General features: G+C 36.3%; 1 protein-coding gene across 2 annotated transcripts in view; it reads left to right on the top strand.

Annotated features, from left to right (window-relative positions):
* LOC106088699 (guanylate cyclase 32E) overlaps positions 1-16941 on the top strand; it is a 186606-nt gene that overhangs the window by 110853 nt on the left and 58812 nt on the right. For both annotated transcript variants that reach the window (XR_009397617.1, XM_059364804.1), the window contains 7 exons: positions 556-640; positions 920-1072; positions 4976-5128; positions 8406-8587; positions 9307-9424; positions 15660-15726; positions 15811-15908. Coding sequence is in view for 1 of the 2 variants with exons in the window: in XM_059364804.1 (XP_059220787.1) it covers positions 556-640; positions 920-1072; positions 4976-5128; positions 8406-8587; positions 9307-9424; positions 15660-15726; positions 15811-15908 (856 nt within the window). In the remaining variant the exon portion in view is untranslated. The remainder of the gene's footprint in view (positions 1-555; positions 641-919; positions 1073-4975; positions 5129-8405; positions 8588-9306; positions 9425-15659; positions 15727-15810; positions 15909-16941) is intronic.

Below are 16941 nucleotides of genomic sequence, written 5' to 3'. Positions count from 1 at the left end.
AGAGAACTCTTAAAGGTGTGTCGATTTGGCTGAACGCTTTGGCTAATTCATGTTGTCAGAATGGATGAAGAAGCTCCAGCAAAGAAGTCTTTAAAAGGCAACCGTGTTTGCCTTTAAAAGACACAGGTACACGCAAACCGTGTTAACAGACACCTCGAAACTTGGTGTCAGAGATTATAAAATAAGCTCAGAAGATCGAGGCACTTGAAATGTTATTCTTCTTTCAGCTAGGGGAACATATGTTCTGTCATAGCCAATAAAGTAAGTAAGTAAGAATTGCACATACATATATGCTTAAAATTCAAACTTATCTGCCAGAAGGACCGATCTATCGAACTATATTTTTGACTTCATAAATGACGTAATTCAACCTATTTTACTATAATTTGAAACAAACAGTTCAACTACACTTATAATCCATATATGATTTTGGGGTTTCTTCACGCATTGACATAAATAAATCAAAATCAAAAAATTTAAATCTTAACTAATACGTAAATCTAAAAAAAATCTTAACTATTTAATAAAATTTTTGTATTTCTTCTTTTATTTCAGTGAGAAATGCACTAAAATTAAGGAATACTCACGTAAACATCCATTTTTGGTGCCTTATCATGAACGAATTTTTGAAAATATTTCGGTAAGTTTTTATTCTTTTGTTCCTGGGCAAAAAATTAATTGATTTTTAAAATAAATTTCCAATCAATTTAATGTATTTCTCCCAACCATACGAGATTGGCTTGAATCTTTTATACTTGAAACGCATGTCATTTTTCCCACTTCCAAACGGGCACATTTAAGAAATAAGAACATCCAAACAACAATGAATCACTCAATTAATTTGTCTTAAAAGCAATTATTTATTAAAAAACAAAAAATTCTTTGCTCTTCCTTCTTTCCTCCTTTCTTTTCCAATTAGGTACCAATTTATGCTCTACATTTATACGACAGTGTTCAGATATATGCCAAAGCTATCACTGAAATTGTACAGGCGGGCGGCAATATCTATGATGGACGTCAGGTGATGACTCGCATATTTAATCGTTCTTATCATTCAATACAGGGATTCGATGTAAGTTTAAAATCCGCCATGTTCGTACGTTTCTGTGTTGCTGTAATAGGGGGGAAGATATGTTAGAAAAAGAGGACATTGCCCAGCTTGGGTTGAAATGGGGTAATATGCTGTACACAAAATGTGCGTTAAATTGGATCGTTATTTTATATTAGCTGTTGTTGTTGCCAACTGCTATTTGGTTAACTATTGCTATCGGGTTAAGACTTTGGAATAATATCGGTTAGATATAGCACCCAAATAAACCGTACCTCCCACTAACATTCTTGAGCCCTTTTAAGTCTCATGTTTTGTCAATGTGTCTGAAATTTGGTATTATACTTTTGGCTGAAATGTATTGTCAGGCAATTATTTTCACCAATCAACTAAAAATCTTTTATTATGGTAATATTCCTTTCTTTTGGACAATCAATGAAATGCCCTTCATTCTGTAATAATCATTCATCAATGTTAATATATCTCGACTCCCTTCCCTTTGGAGATTTGGGAGAACTTTTCGTGCCCAATCCATCTGTTGTCAGATAATTTTTATTTGCCAATCATCCAAAAATCTTTCATGGTGATATTCCTTCACTGCTCTTTTCACTATTCCACAAAAAATCCTTCATTCTGGTGAAATTCATGTATCATGGTCAAATTGGCTCTTCTCTATCCCCTTTAGGAAAAACAATATAGAAAATATAAATTAAGTTAATTTGTGTACATTTATAGCAGAGTCTAAGATGATGGCTATCCAATTTTATACGTCCGTTGCTTAGAGAAAATTCCAAAAATTATTCTTTTTCTTACTCAATCATTACACAGAAAAAATATTGACTTCAATTTTACCAAACAAACATGGTTTTGACTATTAAAAGAACATTAAGTCACCCATCATATATTTCTTCGTTGTACGTACATGCCATTCCAGGTATACTGGAATCTTTGGGTATGCGACATGTAAGCTAAGTTTTCAGGACCAGGTCCGAAGGACAACGAATGATAGATGGTCACAAGGAGGGGGCACTCCAAAACTATGTGGCCTCATATAGACTTGAAGAGATCAACTGCTTTGCTTTCATTGGCTAGAACAGACGTCTCAGTCATTGTGTCCGTCATGACAGGTCACTGCCTAATCGAAAAACATGCTGAAAGACTGAAGGTTGGCAGCAACGACTTTTGCATAAGCTGTGAGGACTTCGAAGAAGAAGAGACTAAAGAACACCTTCTGTGTGTCCCGCACTAGCAGTCAGAAGGAGTTCCACTTAAGGTTCTCATTTCGTTGAGAACCTGTCTGATTTAGCGGATGGGCTTTTTAAAGCGATATGTATGGTTTAATGGTAGGAACTAGAAGGCATCTTCCTTCTTCTGTTCCTGTAGTATCAAAAGGGACGAAAACGTCTAAATGAATCTGATGGCAGACTGCCACTTAAACCTAACCTGCATGCCAAGTTGGGATCATAATGTGGTGGTTGTCTCTATATGACTACCTATTAAATAGTCATCATTTAGTCTTTTTTATACCCTCCACCATAGGATGAGGGTATACTAATTTTGTCATTCTGTTTGTAACTCCTCGAAATATTCGTCTAAGACCCCATAAAGTATATATATTCTTGATCGTCATGGCATTTTTAGTAGAACTAGCTATGTCCGTCTGTCTGTCGAAAGCACGCCAACTTTCGAGGGATAAAGCTAGCCGCTTGAAATTTTGCACAAATATTTCTTATTAGTGTAAGTCGGTTGGGATTGTAAATGGGCTATATCAGTCCACGTTTTGATATAGCTGTCATATAAACCTATCTAAGGTCTTGACTTCTTGAGCCTCTACAGGGAGCAATTCCTATCCGATTTGGCTGAGATATTGCATGACGTGTTTTGTTTTGGCTTCCAAAAACTTATTAAGGATGGTTCAAATCGGTCCACAACCTGATATAGCTGCCATATAAACCGATCTGAGGTCTTGACTTCTTGAGCCACTAGAGGGCGCAATTATTATCCGATTTTGCTGAAATTTTGCATGACATGTTTTTATACCCTCCACCATAGGATGGGGGTATACTAATTTCGTCATTCTGTTTGTAACTACTCGAAATATTCGTCTGAGACCCCATAAAGTATATATATTCTCGATCGTCGTGACATGTTATGTCGATCTAGCCATGTCTGTCCGTCCGTCTGTCTGTCGAAAGCACGCTAACTTCCGAAGGAGTAAAGCTAGCCGCTTGAAATTTTGCAGAAATACTTATTAGTGTAGGTCGGGTGGTATTGTAAATGGGCCATATCGGTCCGTGTTTTGATATAGCTGCCATATAAACCGATCTTGGGTCTTGACTTCTTGAGCCTCTAGAGTGCGCAATTCTTATCCGATTGGAATGAAATTTTGCACGACGTGTTTTGTTATGATATCCAACAACTGTGCCAAGTATGGTTCAAATCGGTCCACAACCTGATATACCTGTCATATAAACCGATCTTGGGTCTTGACTTCTTGAACCTATAGAAGGTGCAATTCTTATCCGATTTGAATTAATTTTGGCACGACGCGTTTTGTTATGATATCCAACAACTGTGCCAAGTATGGTTCAAATCGGTTCATAACCTGATATAGCTGTCATATAAACCGATCTGGGATCTTGACTTCTTGAGCCTGTAGAGGTCGCAATTATAATCCGATTTGCCTAAAATTTTGTACGAAGGATTCTCTCATGACCATCTACATACGTGTTTTTTATGGTCTGAATCGGTCTATAGCCCGATACAGCTCCCATATAAATCGATCTCTCTATTTTACTTCTTGAGCCCCAAAGTGCGCAATTCTTATTTGAATTGGCTGACATTTTACACAGGTCTCCAACATATAATTTAATTGTGGTCCAAACCGGACCATATCTTTATATCGCTCTAAAGCAGATCAAATCTTTTCTTATATCGTTTTTTGATGCCGGGAAAAGAACTCGACAAATGTGATCCATGGTGGAGGGTATATAAGATTCGGCCCGGCCGAACTTACCACGCTTTTACTTGTCTTTTATCCTTTGTTTGCCTAAAAGTTGATACAGTGGCAAGAGCTCGACAAATGCGATCCATGGTGGAGGGTATAAAAGATTCGGCCCGGCCGAACTTACCACGCTTTTACTTGTTATATATATAGATTTTCCTTATTCTACACTTAACAGACACGGGCCGGCAATCGTGTCCCTTTGCTTATATGCCAACTTCCTATAAACTTTGGTTGAACCCATATACTGCGTTTAACAAAGATAGTAATAAAAGAAATGGCAATCACGGTTGAAAAAAATTACTTGAACTTTTTCGTCATCTGCGTAGTGCCCTCGCAACAATTTATAAAGACTAAAAATATTTCGTTAACCAGTGAGATCCATATAGTTATACAATTAGGAACACCTCTTTATTTAATTCTAATTAGTTTTTTTGTTAAAAAAAAGACATTTTGTATCCGCAATAAGCCGACTGAAGTTAAAAAAATGGTTTATTTAATTTATTTATATTTATTATCAATTATCTATTTTAATTAGGTCAATTAAACGTATTTTTGAAAGAGTAAACAGTTTCCCAATAAATTGGTTTATTGAGTTGATAACCGCTTTAATTGAATTATTCAGCATGTCATTAATGCCAATTGTAAAATTGTTTATTAATAATTCAATTTTGTTTATAGGACCATTTCAGCAAAATTTTTAATTGAATATATACATTTCTTAATTAAATCAAGATTTTTCATTTTTTCTGTGTACTTACTTGTAGGGTAGAATTCTTCATGAATACCCAACTATGTGGAAACAAATTTTGACATCGTTGACTATCGTTTAATTTGTTACTTGTCTTGCATGTTATCTACCCTCTGCATAAACTTACATTATATCTACCATTCATTCTTTCTCTGTCCCTTATAATCCACAGGTTCATATTGACAGCAATGGTGATGCAGAGGGCAATTATTCTGTCATCTCGTTGCAAAGTGATTCAAACAGTTTGAACAAGGCCAACTCTCTTGCCAAAATGTCGATGCAGCCCGTTGGCTACTTTGTGTACAAAAAACAATCAAGCACTCCGGTAAGAAATAGTTAAGAAATTAAACACCATTTCATTGTGAGTATTTGTGTATAAACTGTGAAATAACATTTCGAGTTCATAATTATGGGTTGGTTGGTTTTAATTAAACGCATAGCAGGATGAATTTGAAAATATTTGTAGTTCATTAGTAGAGATTTTTTTTGGTAGAGCCTTAGAGATATTTGTATATTAAATGAAGCGTAAAAACTTCAAACATAAGCCTTCTAGGAAAAATCTTTGGTCTGTTTCATTAACGAATTTGGCGGATTCACTAGCTTATGGACAAATAAAACGCTCTTCCAGCTAAATGTAAAGGGTGATTTTTTAGCTATTATCATTTTGGCAACACTGGTTTAAACAGCTCACGCACGTTTCGTGTTTTGTTTCAGTGTAAAACATCTTCAGTTTGGTTTATAATTTAACCATGAATCGTCTTACAAACGAACAATGCTTGCAAATTATTGAATTTTATTATCAAAATGCGTGCTTTGTTAAGAAAGTTCATCGCGCGCTTCATTGCGATCAGCGACGAAGCTCCTTTTTGGCTCAATGGGTACGCAAATAAGCAGAATTGTCTATTTTCGAGTGAAGTTCAGCTAGAAGCATTGGTGGTATCATTGGACCGTAATTCTTCAAAGATGATGCGAATCGCAACGTAACTGTGAATGGTGAGCGCTACCGTGAGATGATATCAAACTTTTTTTGCCCAAAATGCAAGAGTTTGACTTGCATGACATGTGTTTTCAAGAAGACGGTGCCACATGCCACACATCACGCGTAACAATGGTGCACATTTTATTTCACTTTCGGGACCGGTCAGTTGGCCGCCTAAATCGTGCGATTTGACACATTAAGACTATTTTTTGTGAGGCTATGTTAAAGCTTATGTCTATACAGACAAGGCTTTCAATTAACGCATTGGAACACAATATTAAAGCTTCTAATCGTGAGATACCGGTCGAAATGCATGAAATAATCTTCAAACATTACATTATAAGGACCGTACTATCAACTCAAATAAAGATTTCATGCATTGTTCAGAATTTTATGTATTTTTTATACCCTCTATTAAAGGTTTCATACTATTACAAAGGAACATACTTATTTCGTCATTCTGTTTGGAACTCCTCGAAATATTCGTTTTAGACCCCATAAAGTATATATATATATATATATATATTCTTGATCGCCATGGAATTTTTAGTCGATCTAGCCATGTCCGTCCGTCTATCTGTCGAAAGCTCGCTAACTTTTAAAGCAGTAAAGATAGCCGCAGATACATCTTATTAGACTAGGTCAGTTTGGATTGTAAATGGGTCATATCGGTTCATGTTTTATTATAGCTGACATATTGGGTTGCCCAAAAAGTAATTGCTGATTTTTCATATAGTCGGCGTTGACAAATTTTAAACAAATTTTAAGCATTAATCGAATTGGATCGTCCTGTATCTGAGCGTGAGATATGAGAGAAGTTAAATATACCAAAATCAAACGTTCATTATCACATAAAAAGTCTTGGACTGGTGAAAAAGCTTGATATTTGGGTACCACATGTATTGAAAGAAATTCATTTAACAAACCGAATCAACGCTTGTGATATGCACTTTAAACGCAATGAATTCGATCCGTTTTTAAAACGAATCATAATTGGAGATGAAAAATGGATTGTTTACAACAACGTTAGTCGAAAACGATCATGGTCCAAGCATGGTGAACCAGCTCAAACCACTTCAAAGGCTGATATCCACCAAAAGAAGGTTATGCTTTCTTTTTGGTGGGATTGGAAGGGTGTGGTATATTTTGAGCTGCTTCCAAGGAACCAAACGATTAGTTCGGATGTTTACTGTCAACAATTGGACAAATTGAATACAGCCATCATGGAGAAGCGACCAGAATTGGTCAATCGTAAAGGTGTCATACTCCACCAGGACAACGGTAGACCGCACACATCTTTGGTCACTCGCCAAAAACGGAGTGAGCTTGGGTGGGAACTTTTGATGCATCCACCATATAGCCCTGACCTTGCACCATCAGACTACCATTTATTTCGATCTTTGCAGAACTCCTTAAATGGTAAAACTTTCGGCAATGATGAGGCTATAAAATCGCACTTGGTTCAGTTTTTTGCAGATAAAGGCCAGAAGTTCTATGAGCGTGGAATACTAAATTTGCCAGGAAGATGGCAAAAGGTTATCGAACAAAATGGCAATTATATTTTTGATTGAAGTTCATTCTAAGCTTTATTAAAAATGCATTTACTTTCTTTTAAAAAATCCGCAATTGCTTTTTAGGCAACCCAATAGATTTTTTTCCCATTTGCTACCCCTGTTAGCAATTCTTGTTACTACAATAAAACAACATGTAAAAGCGTGCTAAGTTCGGCCGGGCCGAATACATGGATCGCATTTGTCGAGTTCTTTTCCCGGCATCTCTTCTTAGGTAAAAAAAGATTTGCACTGCTATTAGAGCGATATCAAGATATGGTCCAGTTCGGTCCATAATTGAATTATATGTTGGGGACCTGTGTAAAATTTCAGCCAATTCGAATAGGATTTGCGCCCTTTGGGGGCTCAAAAAGTAAAATAAAGCGATCGATTTATATGGGAGCTGTATGTATGTTGATGGTCATGAGATGATCCGTCGAATCGAATAATTATTGCGACCTCTAGAGGCTCAAGAAGTCAAGATCCCAGATCGGTTAATATGACAGCTATATATCAGGTTATGAACCGATTAAAACCTTATTTGGATAGTTGTTGAAAGTCATAATAAAATACGTCATGCTAAATTTCAGCCAAATCGGTTAGGAATTAAGCCCTCTAGACACTCAAGAAGTCAAGACCCAAGATCGGTTTATATGGCACCTATATCAAAACATGGACCGATTTGGCCCATTTACTATACCAACCAACCTACACTAGTAAGAAGTATTTGTGCAAAATTTCAAGCGGCTAGCTTTGCTCCTTCGGAAGTTAGCGTGCTTTCGACAGACAGACGGACGGACAGATGGACGGACATGGCTAGATCGACATAAAATGTCGAGACGATCAAGAATATATATACTTTATGGAGACTCAGACGAATATTTCGAGGTGTTACAAACAGAATGAGGAAATTAGTATACCCCCATCCTATGGTGGAGGGTATAAATCACATAAACTTATCATGCTGATATTTTTGATACCAATTAAAATCGTTGATATTATTTTCAAATTATCTAATTTTATTATTATTATATTTCTATTTAAAATTTCTCTCTCTTTCTTCTTTTTTAAAGGAATTTCGCTACATTAAACCCGATCGTCCAATACAATGGCTTAAAGGTAGACCACCTCTTTGCGAGCCATTGTGTGGATTTCACGGAGAACTTTGCAAGCGAAAGAAATTGGATTGGAGATACATGACTTCTGGCTCCTTTTTTGGATTATTCATCGTTATTGCTGCGATATTTCTCATTAAGTAGTGAACATTTTCTCATTAAGTAGTAAACAGAGTTAGGGTCACTTTCTCATGAAACGCATTGAACTTAGTAACAAACGAAACATAATTTTTCGGTGGTAATTTCCAATGATTTGCAATGTTATTTTGGTTAGTTGATTAATGCCAATTGTTGGATATTCTTTTTTCAATGAACGTATGGTTTTAATTTATAATATTTTGCTATCATGGGAGAATAGCTTTTTTTGTTAATTAATATCACCAAATGGCCGAGAATTTGTCCCTTCTTAAGAAAAATAAGTAAAATAAAATTGTCTGAAGGAATTACTAATAATGTTGGTCGCCCTAGTAGCCGTGTGGTAGTGTGCTTGGATTACCAGTGCAGTGGTGGTGGGTTCGATTCCCTCTAGAAGCCTTGTATGTTGCTACGGTGCTATTGCACTATAATAAAAATAGTCTCAGTGAGTCGGTCTAAAAAATAGACTACCTCTGTAATGTAGCTAAATATATTTGATTTCGTCTATGTCAATTGGCTACATTTTACAATACGTATATATGATACAAATTATAACATTGAGAAAATGGCCCTAATGCTCATTCATCTTAGTTGGTAATGATGACGCTCTGGACCGAATCCTATATCAATTATATGCATCATCACCATCAAATTAAGAGTGTCAACACAAATAGTGCAGCTCATTGGCCACTGAGTTTTAATTAACAGTCACTTCTAACTACAGGCATTATCGTTACGAACAGACATTGGCTGGCTTATTGTGGAAAATCGATATGAAGGATGTTACCATCATCAACATGGAGAGTACTTGTGATTTTAATACTCTGAAAAGCAAAAATATTGTAAGTCAATAACCCCCCAAACCGCCTTTAACAATCTGTTCAACAAAAATTCTATTGGGTTGCCCAAAAAGTAATTGCGGATTTTTCATATAGTCGGCGTTGACAAATTTTTTCACAGCTTGTGACTCTGTAATTGCATTCTTTCTTCTGTCAGTTATCAGCTGTTACTTTTAGCTTGCTTTAGAAAAAAAGTGTAAAAAAAGTATATTTGATTAAAGTTCATTCTAAGTTTTATTAAAAATGCATTTACTTTCTTTTAAAAAATCCGCAATTACTTTTTGGGCAACCCAATATAACTTTGTTGTTGTACTGTACGATACATACTTCCATTCTCAAGTGGAAGATCAACATTTACATTTAAAATAAAAAGTGGGATGTATAAGAACTTCGACATTCCATTTGTATCTCTAGGACATTTCAATCTACGCTCCCATAAAATATATTCTACATGCAGGAAAAAAAAATAATTCATAAGTCATTAACAAAATTTTTGACAAGTAAACTTTTTTGTGAAAAACCTTGGAACTTTTTCTTAATAAAAGTGTACATTTTATGATAAATTGATGGAAGAATTAATGACGAATGCAAAGTTTGCCCAATTAATACCATTTATTCCTGCTAAATAAAACGTGTTATTGGGAACATCATCTGGTTTTTATACCCTCCACCATAGGGTGTGGGTTTACTTATTTCGTTATTCCATTTGTAACACCTCGAAAGTTTATGCCACTAAGACCCCATAAAGTATATACATTCGTGATCTTCATGACATTTTAAGTCGATCTAGCCATGTCCGTCCATCTGTCGAAAGCACGATAACTTTCGAATAATTTTTATTGGTGTAGGTCGTTTGGGGTTGTTAAGGGGCAAATTGGTCCACGTTTTGATATAGCTGCCATATAAACCGATTTTGGGTCTTGACTTTTTCTTATGCGATTTGGCTTACATTTTGCACGTCGTGTTTTGGTATCACTTCCAATAACTGTGCTAAGTATGGTTCAAATCGGTGCATAATCAAATATAGCTGCCATATAAATCGATCTCCCGATTAGACTTCTTGAGCTTCTAGAGGGCGCAATTCTTATCCAATGTGGTAAAAATTTTGCTTATGTCGTCTTGGATTGGCTGGATAAAATGAGTCCGGACTGTACTCAGTATGGTCTTAATAACCTTATATAGTTGCCATATAAACCGATCTCCCAATTTGACACTCTGAGCCATTGGAGGGCGCAATTTTTACTCGATTTTCCTGAAATTTTAGAGGTGATATTTTTCTATGACTGCTATCAACCATGACAATTACTGTCGATATCGGTCAATAACTTGATTTAGCTCATATATATATTGAAAAAGTCATTCAAAGAACTTGACAAATGCAATCCATGGTGGAGGGTATATATGATTCGGCTTTTGGACCGGGCTGCAGGGCCAAACTTTGAATACCCACCACCTCGGGTATATATGTAAACCCCCTTTCACCGCAATCCTGTCAAAATTGGATAACTTATGCAACCAAATTCGGCACGGATATTGAGTAGTTAATAAATATAAGTAACTATTCAATGTAGAACAAAATATAAGTCTTTTTGGCAGCTATATTCAAATATGAACCGATCTGAACGACATAGGACACGGTTGTCGAAAAGCTTAACATAATTAACTGCGTCAAATTTCAACAAAATCGGATAATAAATGCGCTTTTTTTAAGGTTAAGACTCTAAATCGAAAGAGCTATATCTAAATATAGTTCGATCTAAAACACATATTGGGCGGATGTCGGGAGGCTTAAAACAACTAACATTTCCGCGAAATCGGATAAAAAATAAAGCTTTTTATGGGCTTCAGACCCTTTATCGGCACAAGGGATGTTTCAGATGTTTCAAATTTCAGCGAAATCGGATAAAAAATAAATCTTTTATGAGCATTAGAGCCTTTATCTGCAGATCAGTCTATATAGCATCTGTATCCACATATGGTCCGATTTGGCCTGTTCAAGAACTTAACCAGCGTGCATCAAAAAAACGTATCTGTGCCAAATTTCAGTTCAATATCTCAATTTTTGAAGGCTGTTAAGTGATTACAATAGACGGACGGACAGACGCACGGACATCGTTAAATCGTCTTAGAATTTTACGACTATCCGAAATATACATATATACTTTGTAGGTTTCAAATTGATGTGTTGCAAACGGAATGACTAAACGAATATACCCCTTACCCTATGGTAGTGGGTATAAAAAAAATTGGTTCAAGCATTTATTAATTGAATCTTAAAAAATTTTACGTATAAAATGTAATTGAAAATTGTATCTTTTTCAAATAAACAATAACGGCCTAGAACACTAAAAATTTTAAAAATTTATTAATTTTTTAAATGGATCAATTAAAAAATTAATTGGAAATTTCAAAAATTTTCAATAATTTTTAATAGAATGCAATATTTTTAATTGAAATTTTTCAATTACTTTTTTCAAAAACTGTGATTGATATTACCATTTTCGTAATTGAAGAAGTTTCAATTAAAAGATTAATAACATCAATTAATTTCATGATTGAAACTGATTTTTATTTTTTTTTCTGTGTATATTAAATGCGTCTAAATAAAAATTATGAAATTAAGTTTTTCAATGGGCCCAATTTTTATACTCACCACCGAAGGATGGGGTATATTTGTTTTGTCATTCCGTTTGCAACTCATCGAAATATCAATATCCGACCCTATAAAGTATATTTATTCTTGATCGTCGTAAAAATCTAGGACGATCTAGCCACGTCCGTCTGTTTGTTTGTTGAAATCACGCTACAGTCTTTAAAAATAAGGATATTGAGCTGAAACTTTGCACTGATTTTTTTTTTTGTTCGTTAAGGGCAATAACAGGCAGGTTAAGTTCGAAGATGGGCTATATTAGACTTATCTTGATATAACCCCCATTTAGACCGATCTGTCGATTTAAGATCTTAGGCCCATAAAAGCCACACTCATTGTCCGATTTTACTGAAATTTGGGACATTGAGTTGTGTTAGGCCATTCGATATCCTTCTTTAATTTGAACCAGATCGGTCCAAATTTGGATATAGCTGCCATATTGACCAATCTCTCGATTTAGGATTATGGGGCCATAAAAGGCGCATTTATTGTCCGAGTGAGTTATGTTCGCTTCTTCGACATCCTTCTTCAATTTGGCTCAGATCGGTCCAGATTTGGATATAGCTGTCATATAGACCGATCTCTCGATTTAAGGTTTTGGGCCCATAAAAGGCGCATTTATTATCCGATGTCGCCGAAATTTAGGACAGTGAGTCGACATCTTTCTTCAATTTGGCCCAGATCGGTTCAGATTTGGATACAGCTGCCATATAGACCGATCCGTCGATTTAGGGTCTTAGGTCCATAAAAGCCATATTTATTATCCGATTTTGCTAAAATTTGGAACAGTGAGTTGTGTTAGGCCCTTCAACATTTTTCTTCAATTTGGCTCAGATCGGTCCAGATTTGGATATAGCTGCCACGTAGACCGATCTCTCAATTTATAGTCTTGGGCCCATAAAAGGCGCATTTATTGTTCGATTTTGCTGTAATTTGGGACAGTGAGTTGTGAGATGCCTTTTGACATTTTTTATCAATTTGGACCAGATCGGTCCAGATTTGAATATAGCTGCCAAGTAGACCGATCTCTCGATTTATGGTCTTGGGCCCGTAAAAGGCGCATTCATGGTCCGATTTCGCTGAAATTTGGAACAGTGAGTTTTGTTAAGCCCTTTGATATCCTTTTAAATTTGACTAAGATAGGTTCAAATCAGATATAGCTGCCATATAACCACACAAAAGACAGAGTGGACCTAGGGGTATACATTAAGAACCCAGGGACTGAGATCTGTTTTAGACTGCCTGACCATAATACGGTCCTACAGGCGGAGATACGGGCGATCATGGAATGCGTGAGTTGGTGTGGTGGTAACGCAAGGACGTCGAATGTGAACATCTTTACGGACAGTATAACTGTCATAAGGGCAATAACAACTCGGACGGTAAGGTCATGAACAGTCTTGCAGTGTAAGAAGGAGATTAACGCCTTCTCTGACGATGGCAAAATCCGCATAGTTTGGGTGGCGGGCCATAACGCAGTGAGAGGGAATGAAATGGCAGATGATTCGGCGGTGAAGGCCAGAGGACTGCCGTCAATAAACTTGGTTAAACCGAAGCGTGAGCGATGAATGCGCATGTAGCCCTGTGGAACATCCAAATAGTGTGTAGGACTGCGGAAAACCACCAGATTCTAAGAAGACGAGGCTATTGCTGAAGGGAAGAAAATAAGTAGGTCAGTTTAGCTATTGATATAATAACGGGACACATAGAACAACGAGCTCAGTTATGTAAAATTGGTACAGCAAGTGATAGAATTTGTAGGGCATGCGGGATGAGGAGACTTTGAAACGTCTTTTTTGTCATTGCTCGGCTTTCGCATCTAACAGATACCGGCACTTAGGTGAGGACACAATACCAATGCCAATCACAACAAGCCGATTGCTGGCTTAGATTAGATTAATATCTGCACCCTCTTTTCAACCTAACCTAACCCTAACCTACTGTTATTAATTCTGTCGTTGTCAGAGGCTATAACCTCCCTTTATTCATTACATATACACGAATGCGTGGCAGTGCGAACATTTTTTCTGCCAATAGTAGCAGATATTGGTTGACATGGAAATTTAATGTTTGACTACAGTCGAGAAAAAGTCCACCTGTTTTAACTTTTCAACTTGCTCCATTTTAAAGAAAATCAAATGAAAGAGTGCTATGTTCGTACAAAAACAAGAAGTAAAATAGAGAGATCGATTTATATGGGAGCTGTATCAAGCTATAGACCGATTCAGACCATAGTAGACACGCATGTTGATGGTCATGGTCATGGAGGATCCATTGTACAAAATTTCAGGCTAATCGGATAATAATTGCGACCTCTAGAAGCTCAAGAAGTCAAACCCACAGATCGGTTTATAGACAGCAATATCAGGTTATGGACCTATTTGAACCATACTTGGCACAGTTGTTGAAAGTCATAATTAAATACGTCATGTAAAATTTCAGCCAAATCGGATAGGAATTGCGCCCTCTAGTGGTTCCAGAATTCAAGATTCAAGATTGGTTTATATGGCAGCTATATCAGGTTATTGACTGATTTGAACCTAATTTAGCACAGTTGTTAGATATCATAACACAACACGTCGTGCAAAATTTCAATCAAAGCGGATAATAATTGCACTCTCTAGTGGCTCCAGAATTCAAGATTCAAGGTCGGTTTATATGGCATCTATATCAGGTTATGGACCGATTTGAACACAGTTCTTGGAAGTCATAGCGAAACACGTCGTGCAAAATTTCATTCCAATCGGATAAGAATTGCTCCCTCTAGAGGCTCAAGAAGTCAAGACCCAAGATCTTTTTATATGCAGCTATATCAAAACATTTACAATCTCAACCGACCTACACTAATAAGAAGTATTTGTGCAAAATTTGTTCAAATTTCAGACAGACGGACGGACGTGGCTAGATCGATATAAAATGTCACGACGATCAAGAATATATATACTCTATGGGGTCTCAGATGAAGTAGTTACAAACAGAATGACGAAATAAGTATACCCCCATTAAATTTTTAGTTGAAGGGCATAATTTTATTCTCCATACCGTACTTGGCATAGTTGTTAAAAGTTATAACAGAACTCTACATGCAAAACTTCGGACAAATCGGACAAAAATTGAGCCTTGTAGGGGCTCAAGAAGTCAAATCGAGGGATCCGTTTATATGGGAGCTACATCTAAATCTGAACCGGTATGACCCATTTACAAATATATCAATATTAAGTATCTGTGCAGAATTTCAAGCAGCTAGCTTTATGCATTCGACCGCTTTCGTGATTTCGACAGACGGACGGACGGACATTGCTAGATCGACTCAGAACCTCGAAACGATCAAGAACATATATTCTTTATGGGGTCTAAGACGAATATTTCGAGGTGTTACAAACGCAATGACTAGATTAGAATGCCCCAATCCTATGGTGGTGGGTATAAAAGTAAGATAGTAAGCTTTTTGGGCAACAAAGCATCCATTTATTGTTATGGTTCAGACTTTGATCCGATTGTTAATATGCCAAAGAATTTATTCATTACATCTAAACATACTCCTAACTACGTAATCATCTTTTTCTCAAAAATGTACGCTGCAAATAGTATCAGATATGCCGACAAAGTATACTAACCGGAGGAGATGCCAACAAGAAGGCATTCACAAACATTGGTGAGTTTTGGCTGCCTCCCACACATTTACGGCTTTGACAGCATTTAAACAATTATTCATTTCATTAACTATTTAAATTTTTAGGTTTGTATCGAGGCACCATTGTGGCAATGAAAAGAGTTTACAAGAAATCAGTCGATATAACTCGTTCCATACGTAAAGAACTGAAGCAAATGCGAGAGGTAAGAGTGCTACCAGGCAATTTGTTGAATGCAAATTTAATTTAAGAACGATAAAAGTTCAATCAACTTTTGTCTCCTAGTAGACGATAATTCGTTTTAAGAAGGGAATTCATTTTAAATTTGCTTTCTTAGAATTTTGTACAGAGTGGTTTTGTCATCATGTTTAGAATGTTAAGAACACAATTAATTTTCTACCTACATATGTTCCAACAACAAAAAGTTTTTTTTTTTGAAACCCATACTGGGGAGGCCACCGTATTGCAGAGGTTAGCATGTGCGCCTATGACGCTGAACGCCTTGGTTCGAATCCTGGCGAGACCATCAGAAAAAATTTTCAGCTATGGTTTTCCTCGCCATTCGGACTCGGCTATAAAAAGGAGGCCCCTTATAATTGAGCTTAAACTTGAATCGGACTGCACTCATTGATATGTGAGAAGTTTGCCCCTGTTCCTTAGTGCAATGTTCATGGGCAAAAATTGCAATTTACTGTTCATTTCACTCTTCCCCTTACCGACTCGACGCCCAAAGTTCGATTTATTACTTTCCAGTTGAGAATTTTAGGTCTTAATTAATAAATTAAAATACTTTCTAGAATTGTTACAGAAATCGAGATATTCTGTTTTTACGGTTAGGCATACGAACCGCAGTTTGGACATTTCTGGAAAGAATTTTTTCAAAATTTGGTATGTATTGAAAGTTACAGGGGAGTACTATTCCACCAAATTATTGGCATTTCTGTAGCTGAAACTCACATCCACAAAAAGGAGGCCTACATTTGTTTAAACTTTGGTTTCCACATTTTGGACATTTCTGAACGAGATTTAATCTCGAAAAATGGTTATCAAATGAAAGTTACAAGTGAGCAGATTCCGCCAATGATGTTGTCTGAACTCGTTAAAGAAATCGAGATATTTCAGTATAACTGCGTGGGCATGCAAACCACAGTTTAGACATCTCTGGATGGAATATTCCCTAAAATTTTATTATTTTATCTTTGGAAAGCTAAAGGAGAGAAATATTCCGCCATAGGATC

This window comes from Stomoxys calcitrans, chromosome 3 (genome assembly GCF_963082655.1).
Source record: "Stomoxys calcitrans chromosome 3, idStoCalc2.1, whole genome shotgun sequence".
NCBI lineage: Eukaryota > Metazoa > Arthropoda > Insecta > Diptera > Muscidae > Stomoxys > Stomoxys calcitrans.
Note: the sequence above shows the minus strand (reverse complement) of the source record. Positions and strands in the feature narration are given on the sequence as shown.